The 26575-nt window shown below is 38.3% G+C and overlaps 1 protein-coding gene across 2 annotated transcripts in view; it reads right to left on the reverse strand.

Moving 5' to 3' along the window:
* RGS7 (regulator of G protein signaling 7) overlaps window positions 1-26575 on the reverse strand; it is a 177506-nt gene that overhangs the window by 36452 nt on the left and 114479 nt on the right. For both annotated transcript variants that reach the window (XM_088143962.1, XM_088143954.1), the window contains exons 5-6: window positions 13979-14085; window positions 12971-13022 (exon numbers count right to left, since the gene is read on the reverse strand). In XM_088143962.1, coding sequence (XP_088000088.1) covers window positions 12971-13022; window positions 13979-14085 — 159 coding nt within the window. The remainder of the gene's footprint in view (window positions 1-12970; window positions 13023-13978; window positions 14086-26575) is intronic.

Raw genomic sequence — 26575 nt, forward strand, 5'->3', positions numbered from 1 at the left:
CAAAAGGAGTCGGGAGCAGTTGCCGGTAGCGCGGAAGCCGCGCTCGCCCCCCCCAAAAAGGCACGAAGCAACGGAAACCCCGCCTCCTGCGCTCACCAGCTGGGCTCTGCTCTAGGAAGGAGGCTCTGGCAAACCACTTCCAAAAACACCTTGCCTTGAAAACTGCAAGGACTCGTCCAAAGCAGTCACCACAGAGTCGGTAACAACTGAGTGCGGATTAAAAAAAAAAAAAGAGGTACCACTGCATGTTGCCCACCCTTGACTTAATAATTTCTAATTTCCAAATAAATAAAAACAAAAGATACAACTTATAATAGTGTGGAAGGAGGAGAAAGATGTCTTAATGTCTGAACTGCAAAGCATTCCCTATGGATGGGCAGCCCTGCAATGTTAATAGAATAAAAAATGAAGTATGATTCACTGCCTTCTTTCTATTCACGGAATGTTAATACTTACAATAAAAGACCAAATGTAAAGCAGCTTTAAAAACAGACATAAATGTTTATTTCTTATGCAAACCTTAAGGCATCCTGCAGAAATAGAGCATTGCGTCTGAAATATACACTAATTACTCAGTTTTTCATTAAGCATAAAAAATGTATTTTCCCTTATTCCTACTACAGGGGAACCACCACAGATGTATTCCCTTCCTATTCAGTGTTAGCTGAGCTAGATTCAGCCAAGCCTTCCTGAACCTGCCACAGTGGACTATAACTCCTATCACCCCCACCAGCGTGACTACAGGAGAAGGCCAATAATGATCATATTTTGGAGAAAGGATCATTTTCTTCAAATGGGATAATTATGCTAGGGAAAGTGTTAAACTCTTGGCTAAAGCTGGAGCTACCATTGTTACTGCAAATACAGCTGTTGCTGAGATATAGTCTACTTTTTTCCCCACACCACAGTTGTTAATGGGGGAAAGAAACATCATGAGATAAAATGTCACAAATCTCTTAACTTTTACCTTGAAAAGAATGGCAGGAAAAGCAGTAGAAGTGAAGGGTGGAACATTTGTCAAACGCATCTGGCAGAAAACAACATTAATATCCAGCGTGCCAACATCAGTGGCAATTCTACACAGTCCTGTTGTTTCCTGATGATTGGTGAAAGCTTTTGTTCTGGCAATTATTATTATTGTTGTTCTTGTTGTTTCTTAATTTTGCTGGTCAGGTGATGCCTCACATGGTGAATTCTGAACTGGATATATTTTTAATCTGCTGAGCAGTCTTCATTTTTATAACCTTTTTATAACTCCTTTAATATTGTTTTATTATAATATTGGGAGAGTTTAAACATTAGAAACTGTCCTGAATGTGTCCCACCTTGGAAGGGCAGGCTATAAATCTCTTAAATAAATAAACAAATTAATTTTTTAAATGGAAAACTTTAAGTTTCCTCCTTGCATGCTGCATCTCTATCATTTTTTAAGAGCCAGTTGAACAAAATTGCCATTGTTTATCTTATTGCTTTAAAACATTACAGAACTCATTACAATGTCTGTTCCAGTCACTCTGCTGCAAATAAAAAAATGGAACAAATCTTAAAACTAACTGCATAATTCCAGGATTCCTGAGTGAAAACATTTTAGGAGAAATTAGCTTTTTTCTTCCTTTTAATTATATATATATCAAGAGATTCAAGCATCTTCTTCCAGACACTGCCCTGACTCAGACTTGCTTTACTGTGGTGCATTTGTACAAGTGCCTTCAAGCCAAGCTAAACATGGAGAAGGAATAGCCAGATAATGAACATGGATAAACCTATATCTAATCATCAAACACAGAAGCACAAGACACACCTCTAGATCACATGACATAAAAGAGCTATCAGGATTCAGGTTTTTGCCAACACATCTGGCAGACAGGACCTGAGGGAATGTTGGAGTATAAGGTTGGTCAGGGCATTAATCATGGTGTGGATCAAACATGATTTTTTTGTGTTTTGTTTTAAGTCAAAACATGCTTTTAAAAAAGGATTCTGATTTGTATAAAGCAGTAAACATTAACTTATTCTGTGCATTGCCCTGAAGCTGATGGGTGAATTTGCACAGCATAGGAGACTAAAATGTGACTGGTTAGAAGTTCATTTGTTGTACAAATCCAGCCAACCTGGGTACTTCTAGAAGTGTGGATAGCAACTTCCAGAATTCCCCAACTAAAGGTTCTGGGAGTAAAAAATCATACTTTTGGAGGGTATCAAGGTGGATGTATGTGGAGTGCACACAACCACTGAAACTGAGAATGGGGGAGATGTTGTAATGGTATCTGGGAATGACCTTGGGATACAGGAAGAAGAACCAGAGACTAGCCAACAGTCAGATAAGAGGCAGCTGAGCCCGCAGAAGGAATGGGGGCATGGCAAACGACTCTCCCTAGTTTCTGGGACTGCAAATTCGAGGGGGCAGAGATGTACTTTCAGACTCGCAAGATTCTGTTAAAGTAACCTTACAATAAAGATACAGCTAGTACTCCTGGGTGTGCTTCTTGCCTGGACTACCTTGCAAGGCTGACAGATCTACACTTAACATAGAAGTCTGCTATGTTTTCTCAAGTGCTTCCTTAATGAAATAAAGCTATTCCCTGCTAGGGTTTATCCTGCATGAAAGATGGTGGTGAAAGGAATAGCTACTAACTGTTTCTTTCCTAGTCTGGGCTATGGGGTGGAAGAACAGAAGTGCAATTTTCAGTAGGCATGGGACAGAGAAGGAAAGGATCTCATTCAGGCAGAAATGACTTGTCATTGTTTTAAGAGAAAACCCTCATGGCTAAGGAGGACAGGACCACATGTAGTTCCATCTAAACACAGAGCTAAAATTATGAAAATCTGTATTAATCCTGTTTCATGGGAACCAGTGATAAGGTAAAATGAATAACACTTGCATGGGACCCAATATAAACCTAACTTTGTTCTATTGCTAGAATGTAGTCATGGGTCCTAAAACAGCAATTGAGATCTGTGTGCCAAAGTGCAGTGCTTAAGGGTGCACTGAACTGTCCAGATATATTTTTATTTAAATTCAGATTGAGTTGCACATGGAGCACCATAGGCTATTCATCATTACATGGAACTCAATCACTGGCCTGAAGCCAGAAGACTTCATATTCTGAACAGTTCCTTATAATCTTAGATCCCCAGAGCTAGATTTGTTGTTATTATATTTTTATAATCAGTATATTTGCCTTCTGGTAAAAGGCAAAATATATAGCTTGGTTTATAAATAATTACAACCGATCAGAGCCACAAAAAACAAAGACTGATCTCATTTGAAAGGTTATATAAGCCAATGCCAATATCTATATACATTATCCAAAACAACACAGGAACTAGGGGGAAACAGTCCCACAGCTCTGCAAAAGTAGCAGTTGAATTGTAATTTTAATGTGACATAATGGAAAAAATCTTGGTTATATAGAGAGTAATAGGATTAACTATACTGGATTTAGTTTGAATTACATTTAATTTAGAACAAATTTAGTTGCCCCAGCTCCACACCTTTGTCCTGACCTCGCTCACTTTTTGAAGTATGGCCCCTGACCCATCCCTTAAAAATTAGGTCTCTCTCTCAGGCCCTGAAAAATCATTCGCTACTAATATAAATGCAAAGAGACTCAGCACTGGGACCCTCTGGTCTTGTGTGCTTACCATGAGCTCCTATAATAGAAGCCCATGGGAAAAGGAGCACTTCCTGCTCTTTTTGCAGGCCCTGAAACTTTCCAAATTCACACCTTCCAAATGTGATAGCAATCTATAAAATTATACTGACTCATTTTTTCTTTTTTTCAGAGAAAGACTATAAGAATGCTTATTTCTAACAGATTTTACTCATAGATTATACTGAGGAAAAATAAAACTCCCAGCAAAAATGTAAAAAGGGGAGGGAGCTGAAAATGCCATTTTGTTCCTTCTGCTGAAGTTACTACATCACTGCCATAACTCTGCAGCCCTTAGAGGAGGAAAACAATGGCTTTAAAAAAGAAAAATCGATACCCACAAAGAGATTACCTACCCTGTCCTAGAAATATAAGCAAATTACATCAATAATTATACAAATGAATAAATTCTGCTGGATGTTGCTATGTATAGCTAACCAAGGCTGCTTCTAAAGAAAGAGGTGACATGTAGATCAACTGAAGCAAAAGATGCACTCTGTGCATTGCCCAATGACATCCTGTCATCCCAAGTCGTGATATGCCAATATACATTTTCACCTGCACTAAGGAACAGATGAAGTGGGCTTCTCACAGTAGGGGGATATCATTAGGCAATTTGCACACGAAACAGTATGAGACATGGATTAACTTATCCCATCTCTTGGTCTGTATGCACTGCTTTACAAGTTTTCTTGCTCACAGCATCCAACTGAACTTCCGTAGATACCTACAGGATTTGTTGAATCTTCTAGTAAAGTTACATGGATGCACACATGTGCACACACATACACATTATTTCTGCTGCATATATAGTATGTGTACTAGATTGGGAAAACAAATCTATATGAGAAAACAAGATTACGCTGTAGTATGTTAGAGACTGCTCTAACACTCAGAAGTTCTACAAAGAAATTTAAACTAGATTCTGGACTTTTTCTTTCCTAGCAACAGATTATAAATACATCGCAACACAACAACCACTTTTCACATTTACTTGGAGATGTTTTGGTTTCCCCCTCTGCTCCACTGTCAGCAACTTAATTGTACCTTCAAGCTCAGCAAAGCCATATGTTTGTTTTTATTTTAGCATTTCTTTTTGGTCAGGAGAGACCAGATAATTATGAGATTCCAAACTATGAGCAAACAAGTGGACTAATTATACTTTATATGCATTTACTTTGCAGAAAACCCACAGCTTTCTATATATAGTGGAAGCTGAGTCAGTGATTGAGATAGAATACTAGATGTTACTTCCATTAAAAAACAATTATACCCTACTAATTTTTAATATCTATTTGACCAGGCCTCTACTCCATCCAGTCATCATCACTTTCAAATGTGCATCAAAGAAGAGCGTATCTTCTCTTGAAGGAGAAAGGATCAACCAATTCCAGGAAGCAGAACTTTCTAGTAGTCCCCAGGGAGCTATAAAAGTTAGAAGGCTTCCTGGAGGAAATGGAAAGCCTGTCCTGATGTGAAAGACCCAAAGGGAGCAGAGAAAAAATGTCAGGAATATTAAGGAATGCAGGGAGAGGGAGGGAGGGAGAGAGAGAAAGAGAGAGAGAGTTTGAGGATGTGTGGTAAAAAAAACATAAAATGGAACAATAAGAACTTCTTTAAATACATACCAAGCAGAAAACCACTTAAGGAAGCACTTCTTTACATGGTACATTAATTAACTTATGGAATGGTCACTAATATGGATGGCATTAAAGGAAACTAGGTAAATCCATAGAAAACAGGTCTATCAAGGATGATTGGTCTTGAAGACTCACTGTGTTACATTGGAACTGGGGACAGCATGTCTCCAAAAACCAGTCTCAAAGAACAACTGTAGAAGATGAGTGATGTCTCTGTGTAATGGGACACACACAAGTATGGGCTGTGGTAGATTGGGCCGCACTATGGTGGAGGAGGCATATGTCTGGCCTTTCACAGAATGAGCACCACTGGTTCACTGAGCATATAAATCTTTATTATAGCAAGATCACAGACCTAGAAGAAAGTTGAAGAGAAAAAAGAAAAGAAAAAAGAAAAGGGAGAAGGTATGAATAATTGGAACAGCCAGTTTGGTGTAATGTTAAGCCATCAGGCTAGAAATCAGGAGACTCTGAGTTCTAGTCCCATCTTAGGTACAAAGCCAGCTAAGTGACCTTGGGCCAGTCACTCTCTCTCAGCCCTGGGAAGCAGGCAATGATAAACCATTTACAAAAAAAAACTTGCCAAGAAAACTACAGGGATTTGTCCAGGCAGTTGCCAGGAGTCAAATAATAATAACAACCACTACCACCACCATCAGCATTGACCTTGGAGACCATCAGCATGGATGAGGATGAGAGGATGAAAGCTATGCCAGAGGTTCAACCATACTGGACAGGTCTCATCAGAGGAGCCAGACAAAGAGTGTCTCTCCCATAAACAATGTGGTGAGACATAATTTACAAGAACCCATACTGGATCAGTCATTGCCCAGGTCAACAAGGACCACGCTAGGTGTTCTAGTTCCTGGACATCTGGTGACAAGTGGGCTACAGGATTCAGGACTGTTGGCTGAGCAACCAAGGCCAGCAGCTGCAGAACCACTGGAAGAAAAGATGCTTACCCGTTGCAAATATATGAAGACTGAAAACAAAGAAATAATAATTTGCTATTACAAATCAAGTCCAGTGAGAAGAGGTTATCTGAAAAGAATGAACCAGTTCTGGAAAGAACAACATCCAGAATCAGAAATAACAGAACGGAGGCTAACAGATCAATGTTGATTTACAATATGAAATAAAGTATTCACAGAAGTAAATTTGGAAGAACTGCAAAGGTCTAACCAGGGCAAAGAAATCAACGTCTTGCCAGAAGTAGCTCAGACTGTAGAGACAATCCAGTGAGAGTCAGTAGTAGAGGAAACCAACATCACTATTAAATTGCTCTCATTCCCAAACCAGGCACCCTTTCCTCTGCCTTTCCTCAGAAAGAACGAAGACTTCTAATTAAAAAACAAGAGGAATTGAAACAAAGATTAATTGAGCATCTAGAACAGCACAAAAATGACATAATAAGGTTGCCTACATTGAAGCTTGTTATGAAGAAACAGCTAGCACAAGTATTAAAAGATGCCAATACTGTAATATCAAATATAAGCACCAGCTCACTGCAAGAAACAAACTAACTGATGTACAGCATAGCTGCAGTTATAACTGAATACCTTGGATGCAAAATCAACAAACAAGAAAAAAAGCCAAACACTGCATCACCAAAATGGAAGATCAGGTTGGAACATAAGATCAGCACACTATGATCAGATGCAAGCAAGCTAGAACAGATGAAAGAAAAGAAGCCGACGAACAAAAAGACCAAAGAATACCTGATCAAGAAATATCACCTAGAAACAAGGAAGATCAAGGAAGCACTAAAAATAATAAAGCAGCAAGTAACAGCCGTAGCCAAAAAGATCAACAGATACTAAGATTGAATTGCACATTACAGGCAGAATCTCCAATTTCAGTTGAATTTCTACCAATCCATCAAAGGAGAGACTGCAATGAACCAGTCAACATCTGACAAAGAAGAAACATTGCAGTTCTGGGAACAGCTATGGGACAATCCAAAGAAATACAAAAAGAATGCAGCTTGGATAAAGAACGTAGATAAGAATAAAAAAGAAGCTGAAATGAAAGAACTTGTAACAACAGCAGAAATGGTGGATAAAAGGGCAAGGAAGATTAAGAATTGGTCAGCACTAGGTGAAGATAAACTCTATGGTTTTTGGTTGAAACATCTGACTGCTCTGCACCCACTCATTGCCAAGCAGTTTAACAATATACTGCAAGGAGATGACATTGAAGATTGGTTGACATCTGGCAAAACCTTCCTGATAATGAAAGATCCAGCAAAAGGGGCAGCAACAGGCAACTGCAAGCCAATTACCTGCTTGCCAACAACTTTCAAATTGCTAACTGGTATCATAGCTGATGCGGTCCAACAGCACCTAGTTGAAAACAAGCTCTTTCCATCTGAGCAGAAAGGAAACCACCCAAACAGCAGAGGAACAAAAGATCAGCTCCTAATTGACAAGATGATTTTTTTTTTTTAATTGCAAGAGAAGGAAGACAAACTTGAATGGAGCTTGGATTGATTACAAGAAGGCATTTGACTCCCTGCCACATGACTGGATAATCAAGTGCCTAGAAATAACAGATGTTGACTGGTTCATCAGAAGCTTTGTGCAAAGATCAATGGCACAATGGAAGACACAGTTGCTGTCAATGGTAATAGAATGGGAAAAGTTAACATGAAGTCAAGAAGAAGGTTAGGAGTGAATACATCAGAAGAGTGAAGAAGATCTTAAAGACCAAACTCAGTGGCGGAAATGCCATCAAGGCAATTAACACCTGGGCAATTCCAGTTATTAGACATACAGCTGGAATAGTGGACTAGACTCAAGCTGAACTAGAAGTCCTGAATAGGAAGACCAGAAAAATAGTGACAATGAATCATGCCTTTCATCCACGCAGCAACGTTGACAGACTCTACTTACCAAGGAGCATAGGTGGGCATGGAATGTTGCAAGTACATCAGACAGCTAAAGAAGAAAAAAGGGCTTTGGAAGAACATCTGAAAGACAGTGGAGAAGATGCACTGAACCTAGTACACCATGAAGGCTTACTGAATACCAAAGACACCAAACTGGCTTATAAGAAAGACCAAATGAAGAACAGAAAAGAGACATGGCAAGGCAAAGTATTACATGGTCAGTACACAAAAAAACTAGCAAGCAAAGCAGATAACAACAAGACCTGGCAATGGCTAAGAGCAGGAAAGTTGAAGAAAGAAACAGAGGGGCTCATTCTGGCTGCACAAGACCAAGCCTTAAGAACAAATGCATGCAAAGCCAGAATTGAGAAGACAGCAACAGACACAAAGGCCACCTCTGCAAAGAAGCTGAAAAAACAGTGGACCACAGCAGTAGTTAGCTGCTGCAAGAGGATTGCACAGACTGACTACAAACAATGGCATGACAAAGTAGCAACAATGGTGCATTGGAATATCTGCAAGAAATATTATTTGCCTGCCAGCAAGAACTGGTGGGACCACAAAACAGCCAAAGTAATAGAAAATGAAGGAGTTAAAGTGCTCTGGGACCTTAGAATTCAAACAGACAAGCACCTGCCACACAGCACCCCAGACTAAGAAAGACAAAAAAGTCTGGATAGTGGACATTGCAATACCTGGAGACAGCAGAATAGAAGAGAAAGAACTGGAGAACATCACAAGACACAAAGACCTGCAAATAGAAGTACAACAACTATGGCAAAAGAAAGCAAAGATAGTATCAATAGTAATAGGCGCCCTGGGCGCAATCTCCAAACATCTGGAGCACCACTTGAACACCATTGGCATTGACAAAATCACCATCAGTCAGTTGCAAAACGCAGTTTTACTTGGAACAGCTTACATTCTGCAACAGTACATTTAACACCCTCAAACAGCAACATCTGCGTATCCCAGGTCCTTGGGAAGGATTCGATAGGTGGATAAAAATGCCAATCCAGTCTAAACAACTGGCTGACTGCATGACCACAATAATAATAGTTTTTTGGAGAATCTAATCTCAGCCAGCTGCTTCCTCCAGCCCAGGGTCTCACACACATACAGGCAGAGCACGTATTACTATTATCGTTATTATTATTAAAACTTGTATACTGCCCAACTCCCAACTCTGGGCAGATCACAAGTTAAAAAAAAATTGAAAACAATAAAGCAAATAAGAATAAGCAAGAATAAAAGATGCCAAAGTTGGCAAAAAATGGACCCACACAACCCAAAAGGGAGAGGGTTAATCACCCTCACCAAAGGCCTGGGCAAAGCAGCCACAATCTTAGCCCATAACATAAAACAGAATCTATTCCAATAGAAGAGAGGCTAGCACTGAAGATGTTACCTAGTTGGGTAACAAAATGTTTGTAAAAATACAACCAAGCTCGGAGAACCCCAAGGACTCCACAGAATCTATTCTGCAACTAGCTTCACTGACCTCACCTTGCTATCCAAATGCTCTGGATTCCAGACCAGCTGCTCCTGGCTGCACTTTCCTCTTATCTGGCTTGTAGCCACCTTTGAAGAAGGGAATAACAAATGCCAAGGACAAAGGCAAAAGAGAGAGACTTCCTGCCTGAGTACATAGCTCCTCACCATTTGATTTTCCCCAGCTTTTGTTTGATCCTCCCATTACTTGGATTACAGGTCAGCTGATTTTCATTTAACCCTGGACTTCTGAAAGTAGAATTTCTCTACCTTCACTCCACTCTGTCTCCTGCTTGCCAGCATCCCACAGGCATCTGGTTGGCCACGATGAGAAACAAAATGCTGGACTAAGATGGGCCTTAACCTGTAGGATAGTTCTCATATTGTTATATACTTAACAGGCTTATCTGTGGTTGCTGTTCTCTGTGATTATAATCAGTTCCAGACTGCCCAGGCAGAACTATCTTCCTTTATACATGCATGTTAACCAATAGCAAGTGCAAAATTAAATGATGTGCTTCAAGTAATGCATCACTTGATATCGCCTCAGACAGAGCTCACTCATAACTTTGAGGTGAAAATCAAGGAACGACTCACAAATGGGATGAGGGACTATTTACAAATCAGTTCTAAGCAGTTAGGGAGAAAGAAAGAATTCCTTGACCTGCAGTTGTAAAAAAAAGAAAGATAAATGCTAGATTGACCGTCCAGTTCTTGTAAATTTGGACCTTCTTGGGATTAACATTTCATTACAGGGCGATAGCTTCCAGAGAATTCCATCCTATGCTCTGGTTACCATTTCCTACTTTGAAATCTGAGTCCTGATGGAATTAGGCACATAGCATTGTTATTCAATATCATTTCTACTGCTCCATCCTTTAAAGTTCTAAAATGGCTCGAAAGTATTTGTGCTGCTAGTAATGTTAATTCCTTCCCTGTAACTTTATTCCTTGTTATTCAGAATATGCTTTTCAGTGATGAATTCTTGAAGACAAGGAAACACTATCCTTATGTTAAACAGTTGGGTTCTTTTCCACATAACACAAACAACCAGAATGCGCCATTCCTAATGCAGTCACATCTAATAATAGTTAATATGGGAAGCTTTTCATGGTGTGGAAGTCAGTTTCTATGATTCATTATATACTTAAAAACACAGGAACAATTGACTGATGGATTATTTAGGCTATGTAATCAGAAAAATTAACTTCCTAGAATGAAAGATGTTATCCCATGGAAAGCAGTGTGTACAGGTGCTTTGCACACCATTGGATGCCATATGTTGACTATCTGCTAAAATAGTCTTTCCTAATCAGGCAACCAGGGTCCGGGGGGAGACGAGGTCAAAATAGGCATGATGGCAGTCATGGCAGCATGATCTAAGCCCTACTCCTTTTGCACATGCATTAATGTTGTGTGCGTGTACAAAAGGAATGAGGATTGGATTACACTCCCCCAGCTGCCATCTTGCCCAAAACAGGCACCCTTGTTGCTGCTGGCACCCTTCAGATATGTTAGACTACAACATTCCCCTTCAGAAACTGTATCCAACTCTCTTTGGACACAATGATCTGAAGTACAGAATTTGGATCTGAAGCAGTCAAAGGTGCTTCAGACCTGGTATGAGTACCCTTGCTGTACATATGGGTGGCACAGGAAAATACATGTTTGAGTTAAGGAGGAAGCAACCATATGTATTTTCCAGAGCCCAAATGGTTATCATGTAAGGCCAGGACAAAGCTCTACTTCTTTAAGGAGCACCCAACAGGTGCAATAAGGATGTCCACACCAGATCCAAAGTATCTTTGTCCACTTTGGATCTGAACACTCCACACCTCCAGTCTAGAACAAAAGCACTTCAGGGCAAGGGTACACAACCTGATGCCCCAAGGACTCATGTATCTTTTAGAAACCACCCTGCCCCAAGTTAATGTCTTATCATTTTTAATGGGTTGAGAAAATAAAACAATTAAATATATGGGGAAGTATTTAATCTTAATTGAATCCAGTTTCATAGTTGTCCTGACCCTCTTAATACACCATTGACAAGCCAAGTCCTCTATCTGGGTAAGGTTGCATACCAAAGTTTTAGGGAACGGAATGAGGAAAATGCCACAAAACCTAGCCAATAAAACTGACACTATATGTAAACAATTCATTTTCTGATGCTAGGACCAAATCTGGGGCAAATGACCTTGGATGTTTGTTTATTTGCACATATCTGGAGATGGTCAAGGAATTTCAAGTCAAACAGAGTATTGTTTATGTGAACTTTACAACAGGATTTTCCAGCTGATTGTAAGGTGAGCACGCACTGAAGGGACATAATCTGGATATATTCTCAGTGTTTAATCTCTTTAATCTCGCTAAACTTTAATGCTCTGATACACATACTTTAAAAGTTCCCTGATACTCACCTAGTTTTTACATTTTTACTTGATTTCAATATACAGTACTGTATACATTTTTTAAAAATCTTCAGTACTAATCATTTGCCTTTGTCATTGCAGCTAAAGAGTCCAGAACATAATTACTGAAGCAAAGAATCACAGTAACCAGAGTCCAACAAGAATGGTTGGGATTGCAATATTGTTCTACAATCATGTGTATGGGAGTTTTTAAGACTGAATCTGCATTTTTATGCTGATATCTTGTTAAATGAACAAACTGATCAGTTTAAAAATATGTTTAATATATTTCATAGCGAAGGTTTAGTTGAATGCACAGGACCTTTAATCTACAGTTATGTCATAAATATTATTACAAACAAAATCAGCTGACTGTTAGCAATGGTGTCTTGCTGTTTTTGATAAGAATATTGCAAGGTGTTGCCTAATGAACATTTGTATCTTTATGGTTTTCTGTAAATAAAAACCTATCTAGAGAAATATTAATGCCTAACTGAAATAAGTAAGGTATTACCACAGGGGCCCATGCTGCCTATGACTACATTCATATAACTTCATGTTTGACCAGCCCTGAATCACATTTCAGCTCTGGACCTTTTTAATCTGTTGCTTGTCCTAACATGAATGACAGATTTGCAGTCTCTGAGTCTTCTAAGTGAATGCCTGTAGCTTTGCAAAAGGAGATGCTCTTTTTGTATTCCCAGTCCACACACAGATTTGACCTTTGCCTTAGTAAACTTTGTAAACCAAAGCCAATCTTGAGCTCAGCATTAGCAGTTCTTGCCCTGGGTTTAAAAACTATGGCTAAGAGTTTAATAAAAAGCTTTAAATTAACAAATTAGTCCATTCAATGCAAGACTCCAGACTGAAAGAAGTGAGATCCACACTGACCATAATCTGTGTTTTCCGGCTCCCAACAATTGGATGGCCAAAAATAGGGTGTCTGCAAAACAAAACAAAGAAAAAAGTTGGACAAAGCAACACATTATACATATTTTGTATGTGTCGATTTTTTAATTTTTGAGTCACTATAAATGAGATGGGCGGCTATACAGATATGATAAATAAATAAAATTAGCTATTCTTGGGAATTATTGATTGAATAAACATTGCAATTAAACCTGCATATTTTGAGTAGCTGTTTTAATTAATTAATTACATTCAATTTGTACACTGCCTGATTCCCAACAACTTTTTGTATGTGACAATGCTAACGCTAAGGTTTTTTGTTGTTGTTGTTTTGGGGGTTTCAATTAAATGCAAAAAATTCTTCCATCAGCACTCCCCATTCTGAAATTGTATAAGGAACCCAATATGAGGCTGAAATTGGTTTCTTCCATAAACAGGGATTCTTGATCTTTTCTAAATATTTTGAACTGTTCTTGAGTGCAAGGATTTGCCTGACTGCAAGGAACAGCAATAAAACCAGGTTTTAGTTGCAGATGTTACATAGCAGCATACCTGCATGGCTCATCTCCGTTTGTCCTAACCTATGCTTTCTCCAGACAATTAATCTAGCTATGGATTAGAAGGAAGACAAAATTTCTAAATCATCTGTACATTAAAATGGAAACACTGGTACTGATTATGAAAGGCCAAATGTATATCAGGCTTTCCCAATACTACTGTTTCCATAATTCACACCCACTGGCCATATTTTCTAGGAATACTAGTAATTATAGATCAGATCGTTTAGAAAGCATCAAGTTGAGGGAAGCTATTGCATTAACATAATATTAAGAGACTCTGTACGGGAAAAGAAAAGCACCTCATCTGGTAGAAAGTGGTACATATTGATTAGACCATCACATTATGAATAGAACTGCTTCTTGTTTGGGGTGAATAATTCCACTGCTAATAAGTAGTTAAGGTTTAAAAAACAATGCTGTAAAAACTTACTTGGAACCGGTAAAAGGTACCATCATCCTTCAGGGTTAGAACATGGTCTGAGATAGGAAAGAAATAACCATGAGCTGCCATGAGTGTTCCCAAATGAAGGGCTTCCACTATACCAGAAGGAGACAAAAACATTGTGATGCTTAATTTTATGCATTTTTTTCTACTTGAAAGATGTTAGAACCCGTTCTACTGGGTTTCATGAGTCAGTGACAACTTGGCTGATGAAATATCAGTTATAGGAAAGGAGGGGGGAATTACAAAATTTTTCATTCTTACAACTGATAGCAATAATAATGATATTAGAATAAGAGCACTTGCCATCTCTGTGCATAAGCAGTGATTATGTAATGTCTCATGCAAGTACATTTCCATGATGACAACATGATGCACATGTTGTCATTTGCCCTTGCTCCCATGTGGACACCCATAATCATGAAACATTTTTATTAGTATCCTTATGTTTACCACCTACTAAGAACAGGAGGAAATGCGAAAAATCGAACATTAAACTGTATTGAATTTAGATTGGGAAAATTTTGCTAAAGAATGCTCCTGGTTTTGATTTTTTTAAAATTTTTCTGCATTAAAAACCTGGACATCCTAACATAGATACTGCAATATTTATTTACAGTCAGAACAATAAACAAATCATAAAATCAAACATTGGTATTCAGCAGTAATAAAGTGCTCTAAGAATACATTTATATAGGCAAAGCCCTTTCAGCAGTCAGTTAATTGTTTTGAACTTTGATTTGTGCCTGTTGGGATCATCCATTATAATGTTCATTACCACACAGTTGCTCTTCTTGAGTTAAAGAAATCCCTCAAGGATGACATTCACTGTTATAAGCTTGCTGCAAATCACCCCAAGTACAAGGTGGTTACAAATATGACTCACTTATGAAGCGGTAGACTAATGTAATAGTCAAGATGTTGAACTTGGACTGGAGAGTTTAAGCCAGTTATTCTCATTCAAGGTTGTTGTTGTAGGGATAACACTAGTGCATGCTGCCATGAGCTTCCAAAGAAAAAACAGAACTGTGATGATGAAGAGGATACAAAAATATTAACAAGGCAGTTCCACACAAGAGCTTTGTGGCGATAAAAAGAGTAACTCAAGGAGTTACATAAGGCTTCTTCAGCAGTCTTTTGGAGCAAGAATACAAAAAGAAAATTACTACCAGGAAGATAAAGTTGACTGCAAGGTATTCAACTATTCTAACCAGCAATGCTGGTGACACATCGTTGTTCCCTTTAATAGCAAACTTGAATACTCCCATTTAACAAAGTTAATGCACATTCAGGAGAACTTGTTCCTTTTAATTAATACTCCCAAAAGAGGCCCTAAAAAAAAATTAAAAGTGAGTCTCAAAGAATGTGGAAATATGCCATAGGGGCACCGTACTCTGCGTCCATTTGTGTCCCATCCATTCTGACCTTAAGCACAATTAAAAAAAAAAAAGCTATAAGTAGCAGCTTTCTTCTAAAGATGAGATGGACAAAGCTGGCTGGCATGTACTGAATGGGACAGGAGCTCATTGTTCCTCCCCCAGTTCTACTGTCTCTCCCTCCCTTATTTAGACTTCCATCTGTTTCATTAGGGCTTGTAGGAAGAAGAGGTTGGAAAATAAGTTGTCATCTCCTCCTCCTCCTCCTCCTCCTCCACTTCTCACAAACCTGTCTCAGGCATATGGAGAAAGTCCTGCAGAGTTTAGTTGTCGCCTCTTTTGCGAAGGCTTAGGCTGAGAAAACAGACAAGAGGCACTGGGGGTGCATTGCTAAGAATTTCACTTGGAAAAGGTAAAATACGTGATTCATAGAGGTCCTTTTCAAAGGGGGCAATTGTGCAGCTCCCTCCCCTCATTTGGACAATAATATAGTGTTTAAAATAATCAGGTGGATCTGATTATTTTTCATTCACAGTAGAAAGCTCATCAATTAAAATACAATAGCAAGTTATTTCATGCTTCCCCAGTCATTCCTAATTACTGAGCTGTTGACTTCAAAGGACAAAAGCCAATGGAGAAAAAATTACACCAAGGCAGTCTTTCCTAAGAAACATCATTTGCAAATATCTTAGGGTAGTTATGAAGCTACATGAAGCCCTGGGTCAGTTTCAAAGCAGGAAATAGTAGCGAGTTGAGGACAGACCAGATCACATGTCAGGGGACTGTTTGCTGACTTAGGACAAGGAGATGCCATATCATTTTCCCTTCTAACAGCAGGTTCCTACACACTTCCACAACCCATTTTTTTTTCCCTCCCCAAAGCATGATGCAAGATTGCAAGCTAGATCTGAGGCAGTGAGAGAACAATCTAGCCAAAGATGTTACTGTGGACTAAGCAAGCAAGCAAATAAATCATAACACTGAAATTATAAATGCATTAGCCAGAGTTCAGAATCTGCTGTATTCCTCCTCAAGTGATGGAAAGGCTAGGTTTCAGCTATACTGCCCATTGTGAAATTTGTATGGAAAGTTCATTTTCTAAAGGTGATCTTGAAATCTACTTTTAAATAAACTATTCTAAAAATTATTCCTCTCTGAAAAGTGTGAATAAATTAGACAGAAGACTATGTTTTGTGCATGATACAAAAGCAATTTTAGCACTGCCACATTCCATAATGGATCCAAAACAAAATATAAACAGAATGTACAGTAGATTAAAAAAATACCTAATTATTGCTGGTTTTTTAAAGAGCAACATAGGCCATAATATTTGCACTTTAAGTCAGAATGAACTTCAGCAGTTAATCCCAAACCACATGAGGCTTAAGAAATCTTTGTTACCGTCAAGAAAAGATCACACTGAAGGAGGCTGTGACCCAGCTCCATTGTTCTAGAGCAGTGTTTCTCAATCTTGGCAACTTGAAAATGTGTGGACTTCAACTCCCAGAATTCCCCAGCCAGCATGGCTGGCTGGGCAATTCTGGGAGTTGAAATCCACATAACTTCAAGCTGCCAAGGTTGAGAATCACTGTTCTAGAGAGCTGAACAAGAAATTTACAGGAAGGTAGATTCTGGTTAAGTGTTAGAAGAATTTTCCTAACAGTAAGAGCAATTCAATGGTGGAATCAGTTGTAGATACAGTGATGGGCTCCCCTTCACTGGATATATTCAGACAGAAGCTAGACAGTCATCTATCAGAGATACTTTAAGCGAGGCCCCTGCACTGAGAAGGAGGGTGGATTTGGTAGCCTAAATGGTGTCTCCTCCTCTAGGATTTTGTGACTTATCATCATAATGATAATGAAGATAATTTGGGTTTAATCCCAAAATGCTCAGGTTAAGAAGTTAGTTCAGCATTAGTCTTATTTTCGCGATGATGAAATGAACTGCCTGGTAAAGCAGCATTTCTCATCCTCATCATCCTCAGCCAACATAAATCAACAGTGAAAAATAAAAATGATTGTAATCCAATCTTTAGGGATGGATATTCCTAAAACAATCTAATGCAAAGTTCTTTTCAGAGTCCATTTTTCCTTTTAATCTTTTTTCTGGATTACAGGTAGTCCTCACTTACTGACTGCTTCGTTTAGCGATTGTTTGAAGTTAGAATGGTATAAAAAAAAAAACAGCTGTGCAACCAATCCTCACATTTACTACTGTTGTAGTATCCCATGGTCACATGATTGCCATTTGGGCACTTTGCAACTGATGCACATTTACAACCATTGCAGCATCCTGTGGTCACACAATCCCAATTTGCATGCTTGCTAACTGGCTTGTGACAAGCAGAGTTAATGGAGAACACAGAAGTAAAATCACAAGTTGCAATCATGTGATGTTTCACTTAATGACCAAATGGGAAGTGATGTTGTAAGTCTGTCGCAGTCACATGATTTTCCCTGTAACAACCACAGCACTTAGTGATGGAGTTGGCGATCTCAATTGTGGTCACTAAGCGAGGACTACCTGTATTTCTTCAGTTTCCTTTACAGTTCCAATTCCATCTTATTTGAGGCATTACAATGTCTTTCCTCAATTTTGTCCAGTCTCATAGGAAGGTTATCAAAGGACCATTTCCCCACAGAATTACAATTCAGGAATCCTTCCCATGCCTCTTGATCATTTATTAATTCATTTGTGCATTCCTTAATTTATTATCAGAAATTGATTTAAGAATGTATTAGTAACTCTTTTATACATGTTTCCTAAGCACTGCACATAATACTATTAGCCACCAGAAATAAATTACTAAAATAACTGTATATTGCAGAGAATGTGTTTTCCTCATTCAAACAGAAGTACCCCTCTCTTTCTGAATGCCATTTTATAAATATAATTCACTAATAAGCCATTATTGAAGGTACACCTGGAACAGGAGATAGGAGATAGGAGATAGGAGATACTTGAATTGCAGCCCACAATTGCAGTTTCAGAATGACACTCTGAACATAATAGAACATATTTTAAATAATGATTTTCAGAAATATAAATATAGCTTTCATTTCCAAAATACAAATATAGCTTTTGCTTCATGGTTACTATAGCAGTTGAAAGTTCAATATCAGATTTTTTTTGTGAGGTGAACAGAAGCTTTCAAATCTGTATGGGACAATTTGGAGCAGATTTTTAATTAAAGTGCTCCTCCAACCAACCAAGCAAAATTATTTGGCATTTATTTACCTGGACTATGCAAGTAGAGTACATGTTCCCATAACAGAGGCATATTACTTTATTTTACTTGTCTTATAGATTAGATTTATTATTTATTAAAATATTTCTACCCTGCCCACAATCCTAAGAATCTCAGGGCACGTTACAACCCTTAAATATATAAGATGAAACAATAAAATGAAGTAAAAATAATAAATTGTTAGAACAATACCCACAGTACAGCAGCAGAAAGCAGTGGGACAATAGGATATAGCCAGGCTCAAATGCCAGCTAAAAAGAAGCCAACACTGGCATCAGTCTGGCTTTCAGATGGAAGATATTCTAAAATCAGGAAGTCCTCTCCCATAACCTCACCTAACAAAAGTTAATATTTGGGCAGATACATACTGGAAGAATATCCCCTCAAGTATCAAGAGCCTAAATCATTACAGCCTTCTATCTCATTACTAAACCTTGAAGTCCAACTGCCAGCACACAGGTAGTCAGTACAGTTCCTTCAGGATCTGTGCTGTATGAGTGAGACATTTCTCATCAAATTGCCTTCTTTTTTCTTCAGATGATATTTACTGACCACCATTTTGGAAAGATTCAGGAAAAGTATTTTTGAGATATGGCAGCTGACAACAGGACATGTTCTTTCTTCATGGAAAACACCCTAAAAAAGGTCACGATCGATTCAGTTTTATTATATATTAGACAGCCTATGACCCATTGGGCTGTCCTTTGTCAATATTTACTTACCTAAAGAGATACACAGAATGACCATGGGCGGGCAAAAAAGCAGTGGGAGCAGGAGCAATTTCCGACTTCCTGCTGGCTTCCCCATTGACTTTGCTCATGGGAAGCTGGCAAAGAGCGTTGGAAATCATGATTATGCAACCGTGGCTGACCACAGCGGAGCAGTGGTGCTATAGCAGCCACAACTTTTCCAATACAACTGGTCTGAAGATCCTTGAAATTTCAAATCCACAGGAGTCCTGGGTCCCAGATTTTGGGCGCATTCTTTAAGTTAGCCCACTTGAGGTACCTTGCTTCAAAAATTGTTGCCCTATGATGTACTGTTTCGGCCAACAGACAAACAGACAGGAAAGTTTTAGTAGTATATAGGTGATTTGCATAGCTGCACTCATGTTCAAGTTTATTTCTTACCCAGAGAAGTGCATAGCGTCAGAAAGGCTGCAAAATGAAAAGGCCCATTGCCTTCCAAAACAATGAAATTACTGTTACTGTATATTATTGTGTTTACAAACCCAGGTGTGCAAAATATCCAGAAAAAGTTGCCACCGGGGTTAGAGCTCTCCAAATCAAGATTAGGTAGGGTAGTAGAGTTCCTTCTGAGATGATCAAGCAAAAAAGATAGTTCTCAAGACTAACACATAAAGAAGAGGGAGCAGAATTTTGTTACTGCTGAGTTTGCCAAGATTGCATGCCTGGATGGGAACAAAACAGCATGGGATGGTTATGAAGCCAAGAACGAAGAATGAAGAAAATAAGTCCTGAATATTAGGTTACCACTCTACTACTATTCCATAATATTTGTAAACCTTTTGAATACAATTTTCATTGTGTCCTTGGGTCCTTTAAAAATATCTCTGGAATCACCGCAAAGGTGGCATACTTGAGAGATAATTCTGTTTTAATCATGGGAAGTAGCTTGCTAATTTTCTACATCAATATCTGTTTGCTGGCTTCTAATGTTTCGGTATTACTTGTGTATATTCATCCATCATTTGGATTTTTTTTTTTTTTTTTTTAGATAGTCTCACGAAATAATAGAAGCATGAGTCTAACATGGAAACCAGACCCTGGAAACCCAGATGCCTGCTCTTCCCCCACATTTACCCCAACAGCACTATCACAGGTCCCAACAACTTCACACACAAGATTAGAGGTGCTTTTATTTGCTCTTTCTTTAAGTCATCACAACTCAGAACAAGGACAAAGTCGTTAACTTCCCAGGATGCTCAATTACAGATCTCAAGGTAACATTTTGGAACAAAACTGCATCAGCACTATAGAGCAAGAGATTGTAGAACACACATACATCAAAACGTCTCAGAATACACAATTAACCAACACAATGGGTTTTTTACAACTTACAATTACTAATTGATGAGGTATTTGTAATCTGCCTCTCATGTAACCTGCTACTGCATAACTACCCTTTCTCCCCCTGCCCCTTGCTTCATCCCAATTTAAATCCTACATCACTTTAACCACTCCATCCATCTGATGATGTGAGCTACAGCTCACAAAAGCTCATGCCTTTTAATAAAACAAGTTAGTCTGAACAGATGCCAAACCTCCTCCTGATTTTTGGCCTCATAGCAAGCTATTTAACCTGGATTATTTAACAAGCTGCTGATCATCTTCAGCTTTGGATGGCCCACATTTTTGTATTATTAGAGAATTTATGTTCTATGTTTGTTTATGATAATGATAATTTTTAAAAACTTTCTTTTCCCAAGAAAATCACCTTTCTCATTGTCCTTACCTGCAGTTGATTCTATATATAAGCGATATATTTTAATGTTGACCCTCCATCTTTCTTGTGGTATTTTTTGCCATTTACTGATCAACAGGAGGCAGCATATGACTGGTTTCATTCTTACTGAAATTCATCAGATGCATATAGCCACTGTAATTAATTTTAGACCTCATATATCACCCTGGGGTAGGTGGGTGGCAGGATTCATGGAACCTGTAGCTTGAATTCATAACATGTATCAACTTATCTCTCCAGTCTGAGAGCTTCAAATAAGGAAGGCATACAGTTATTTCTTACCTCCATCTTTCCCTAAGTGTAAAGTCAGTTGCACATTTGTAGAATGTCCTAGAGAAGTGCTCTGCAAATGGAAGAGTTTAAATTTCACCTCCTGGAATCTTTTCACATCTTGTGATATGTTGCATACAGGTCATAACTGTATGCAAAGGAAAGTTTGAAAATGGAACGGGAACTCCTTTTGAAAAAAAGCATTGTTTCAGAAACAGCTACTAAAATCAACAGCCTTTTCACCCTGCTGTGTAATTAGAACTATGAAAAACATAAAAAGGAGGTCTTTTGCTGTGCACCAGAGTGCAAAGCACCTCTCTCAGTCATGAAAGCAGCCACATCTTTTGCCAGGCTCACAGAGTTGAACCATGGGTAGCCTCCTAAGGCACCAAGCCAGCCTGCAAAAAGATCCAGCTATTTTAACAAATCAGGGAGAAATGTTCCATCTGTGCTCCTGCATGTTGTAAAACATCTCTTTCAAAGGCTTTGCACAGCCCTAATGAAAATGTTTCAGATGAGGGGCAAATCGCTTCAGCACCAGAAAGAGGAGCCATTTTCTTCTGCATCTAAAAAAGGGGGGAGCTGAAAGCCCAGTGGCCATGTTTGCTAAGGGTGAGGAAACCAATAGTCCAACACATCTGAAGGACATCAGTCAGGGGACCCGAATACTAAACAAACAGCTCTAGGTAGCAGAAGATGAATTGGTAGCAATCTTATGTTGGCATTTTTAGGACTTCTTCAAAGTAAAGTAAGAAGTTATGTAGCACAGCGAAATAACAGTTAGAAATGCTGAGATCATAGTTACTCTCTGCAGCATTTCCATTCAAAACCAGAATGACTGGCTCAAATTTATCCAGGCTCATGAAACACTATTATGAACTGAGAGTTGTGCTATGCGGTTTAAAACAGCGTGAGAAGAACAAGGGCCTCAATCTGGGTTATACCAGCTGGGTTGCCGGAAGGCACAAGTGGAGGATCATAGCTTCCTCACTATTATCACAGAGCATTGATTAAATAGAATGTGCGGGGAACTAACAGTTCTTTCTGGAGAACCGAGGTCCTAGTGTCTTCTACTTGTTTCATAGGGTGCCCAGAGTAACTTTCCCAACAGCAACTCCAGTGCAGTTGGCAGTTTTTAATGATGTAAACTTCAGGTGGGAAATGATCAATCATGTGAGTCTTTTTAACAGAATAGAATTTTTAAGGAAAAAAAACCAGTCACTCCTCTTCTGCCATAGGAACCAATTCTATAGGTTCTGCCTTCATGCCATGAACATATACAGTCATGTGCAGCTTCAGAAAAATTTATACAACAACATAATTCCTGTCTTCTTACATCTGGGAATTTATACAACAACATAATCCCCGTCTTCTTACATTAGGGAATAGGCACTAATTCTATATATCATTATTAAATGATTCACTTTAAAACATTTAATACTAAGGCATCTGTTTCCGTTATCATATTATGGCACATGCCTCAAGGCAATGGAACTAAAAATCAAAGCAACCAAATTTGGAAAGTAAAGTTAAGGAAGTTTTGAGGACATAAGACAACCTAAATCTGAACTATATAAATCTTTTATATCTGCTAAATTGGAACTTAATTCCCTTTACACACTTGACACTCGATACAGAATATTCACTTAATTGCATAAATCAATGCTATCACAGTAGGAGAAACAGGGACAGACTTGGTAAATTATTGGCCTCTGGAATGAAAAAGTAAACATAAAGTATTAGTATTTCAATTATTAAGGACATTGAGGCCAAAGTATATAATGACTCAAATTTTAAAGATCATTTTTTGTATACATGGCTTTGAATAGATGGGCTAATAGGGGCATTAATATTTACACTTTGGGATAATTCCAGTTTGAAAATTGCAGGTAATTTATTTTAATACATTGGCTAATAGGGATATTATTACTAGAAATTGTTAATTGTAATTATTAATTCAAGAGGAACTTGAATTGTCTAGAACTGCAGAATGACAGCATATTCAATTAAAACATATTTTGATCTCATGATTTGTCTAGACACATTAGCAGCATTTAAAATTCTAAATTACTAAGAGCATTGAAATGTTTTGAATTATTCCGATTTACAGTATTTTTTAATAATCAGTTACATAATATTGTTACATTGAACATTAGTTGTTTGCAAGAACATTGGAACAGGAAGTTGGAATACCTGTACTAATTCTAACTCTAATTAACCAATGGTTTAAGATTTTAAAGCATATTAAATATGATTTTTTAGGTCTAAAGATGAGTTTTTTCCTAATTATTGCCACCTCAGAGAACGTTTACAAAGAGTTGGCTGCCAACTTTATTATGCTGAAAATGTAAGTTGATTAAGAGGACACTTCTGCATATGATATAGGTTTGCAGAACTGAAGACTTATTTTTATCTCAATCACCCTTTGAAGGTGGGTTGATTTCATTCTGGGATCCCCAACCCTGTAAATATGATCTCAAAGCCATCCTTAATGCTGGCCAGGCCAGGCCACCTCCCATCCCAATCAACATTTTAAAAAATGATAATTTTTTAAAATGTTTTAATTTTAAACAAAATTAAAAAGGAAGGCAGCATGCTACAAAGCAAAGTAATGGCTTCCTGAATCCTGTTTATTTCCTGGGATATAAGGGACCTAAGAAGGGTGCCTTTTCTGTGGCAACCCCTGCCCTATGGAACACTCTCCCCCCGAGCTCTGGCAGGCCCCCACCCTTTTAACCTTCTGAAAATCACCTAAGACCTGGCTTTTCCCTCAAGTGCTGGGATAGGGTGAGTTAGAATGGGAGGAGAGTGTTGTGGACTGCATCAGAAAGTTGGTTGTGGTGCCAGGTTTTTCTGGGTTTGGTTTTATTGTTTTTGTTTATATTGGTTTTTGTTTATATTTTTATCCTATAATTGTGAGCTGCCCAGAGTTTGGTTTAAGATGGGCAGCTATCAAGATGTTTTAAATAAAATAAATAAATAAGCCCTGGGAGCACTCAACACTGCCTCTTTCTGTCCCAGAAAGATCCTGCATTTGTGGACAGGAGGTAGAAGGAAGAGGAAGCAGTTCTTAAAAATCAGCGATGACCCAGCCCTGCTCAAAAATAGCTTTGCCCAAGGGGCTCTTAGAAGCTTGCAAGCACTTTAGCTGGAAGGAGTATTTCTCTGAGCACATCTGCCCAATACCTTGCAATGTCCTTACAAGGTTTGTTACTTGGCCATCATTACATCCTTCACAAAATCATTGAATGCTAAGGCCACCCACCTCCGATTGTTTCCAATTTCCAAATTAAAAGAGTTACCCATGATACATAGAGGGGAGTATTGCAGGTTTAAAATAGTATCTATTTGAAAAGGTTTCCTAGCTCTGAAACGTTCAGTCCTTGCTCCAATTCTGTCACAAACTGACATAAGAATATTTAGCATTAGCATATAATTAGAAGTATAAGATTAATTGAATGATATTTTTAAAATGATTAATACCACAATCTGTACAGTTGATGTCCCAGATGGTGCTTCTGGTACCTAATTATAGAGGTTTCTAGGTCTTCATTCACCTGTACCATCAGATGTCTTAGTACACGTGTGCAAGGTAAATGCAAGGTTACCACCTAGAAAATTGGAAACTGAAAATACAAGCGCAGTTACAGGAAGTACTGCATACGTTAACACGTGCAAGCTATCCATGCCATTTCAAGAAAACAAAATAATATGACTGTAGTTAAACACTGATGCTAATATCTAATATGAACATATTCTACTACTTTTTATGTAGATTTTGTGACTCCCTTGCAGCAGGTCCTTACAGGAGTTGTCTTAAGACAAATGCTCCACAAACACCTTTTCATATTTACCCTGTTTTCTGCATTTGTGACACATTGTGGCCTAGATTACATAAACTTTGAGAATAAATATCAACATGTGGAAAGATGTATGAGAGAAGCCTATATTTCCAACATTGCTCAGCTATGAAACTTGGACAAGAGAGCCAACAAGTTCCCTCCTGCTCTCTGCTATGCATGTCAATAATCCCGCCTGGGGTGGGAATGATGGACCCTCCCCAAAGACAGGAAAGAAAAAAGCAGCATGGAATGCCCTTTTGGAACCTATAATATATTGATAGAGAAATGGGCTTTTGTTTGAAAATTGTACTCTGGGTGGAAAAATGTCAGAAAGTATCATGAAGAAAATGTCATAGGGTCAGGAAGACAACTTCAGATTATGAATGGTTGAAATTCAAGTATCGTGATTTTGGTTTGTTTGTTTAAAATTTCCTGGAGTGGTAATTCATAAATTTATTGTGGAAATAAAAAAATGAACACAAATCCCATTGGAACTATTGGTGCACTGTGAATCCACAATTATGCGACAACGCAAGGGTTCAAGTTAATACTAGTTATCATAATAAACCTAACATTCCAACTCTTACTTTTATATGGAAACTAGTAGCAAGTGCTAAGGAACATTATTGCATGCTAACAGAAACTCATTTACACAATCACCTTTAGCACAGTTAGCCTACAACAAATACTTTTCATATTTTTTCAATTATTTTTTAGTTTAGCCATTTTTGACCGAATAAAAGGGGTCATGCATAAAACATAGCCATGTGCTTCTGCTGAAGGCAGAGCATATGATATTAAGGCCTAAAATGAAAACATGGGAAAGTTTCTGACTTGGACTACTTTCCCCTAGAAGAATGCAAAAAGTCTTCTAGTTCTAATCCTTCTCACCATGCAAAAAAGAGCAGCATCAGTTTAAATTAAATGAAATAAATGCAAGCTATATGAATAACAAGAACTATATGTGGCTGCTAACACATTCACACCATACAACGGAATTTTAACAGTGTGAAGATGAGATCTTTCAGTTCTGTGCCCTAAAAAGCAGCAAGCTGTGAAGTACTATCACCCCTGACATTAAAAGCACCCTTGCTGCTCAACTGCTAGGTGCTCCTGCACAGGATTTGAAAACACATATCCATAGCCAAAAGAAGCAACAGAACTGATAGTGCCAGACATTGTGTGGAATTCACACACACACACACACGTGTGTGTGTGTGTGTGTGTGTGTGTGAGAGAGAGAGAGAGAGAGAGAGAGAGAGAGAGAGAGAATTTTTACAAAGTAGTTTGCAATAATTCTCTCAATAGCCCTAAAAATTTTTACATATAAGCTATTTTGGCAAGGCCACAAAGTTGTCTGTAC

Source organism: Python bivittatus, unplaced genomic scaffold, assembly GCF_059951505.1.
Source record: "Python bivittatus isolate LINGU-HERP-01145 unplaced genomic scaffold, Pbiv_v1 ctg000020_np1212, whole genome shotgun sequence".
Taxonomy (NCBI): domain Eukaryota; kingdom Metazoa; phylum Chordata; class Lepidosauria; order Squamata; family Pythonidae; genus Python; species Python bivittatus.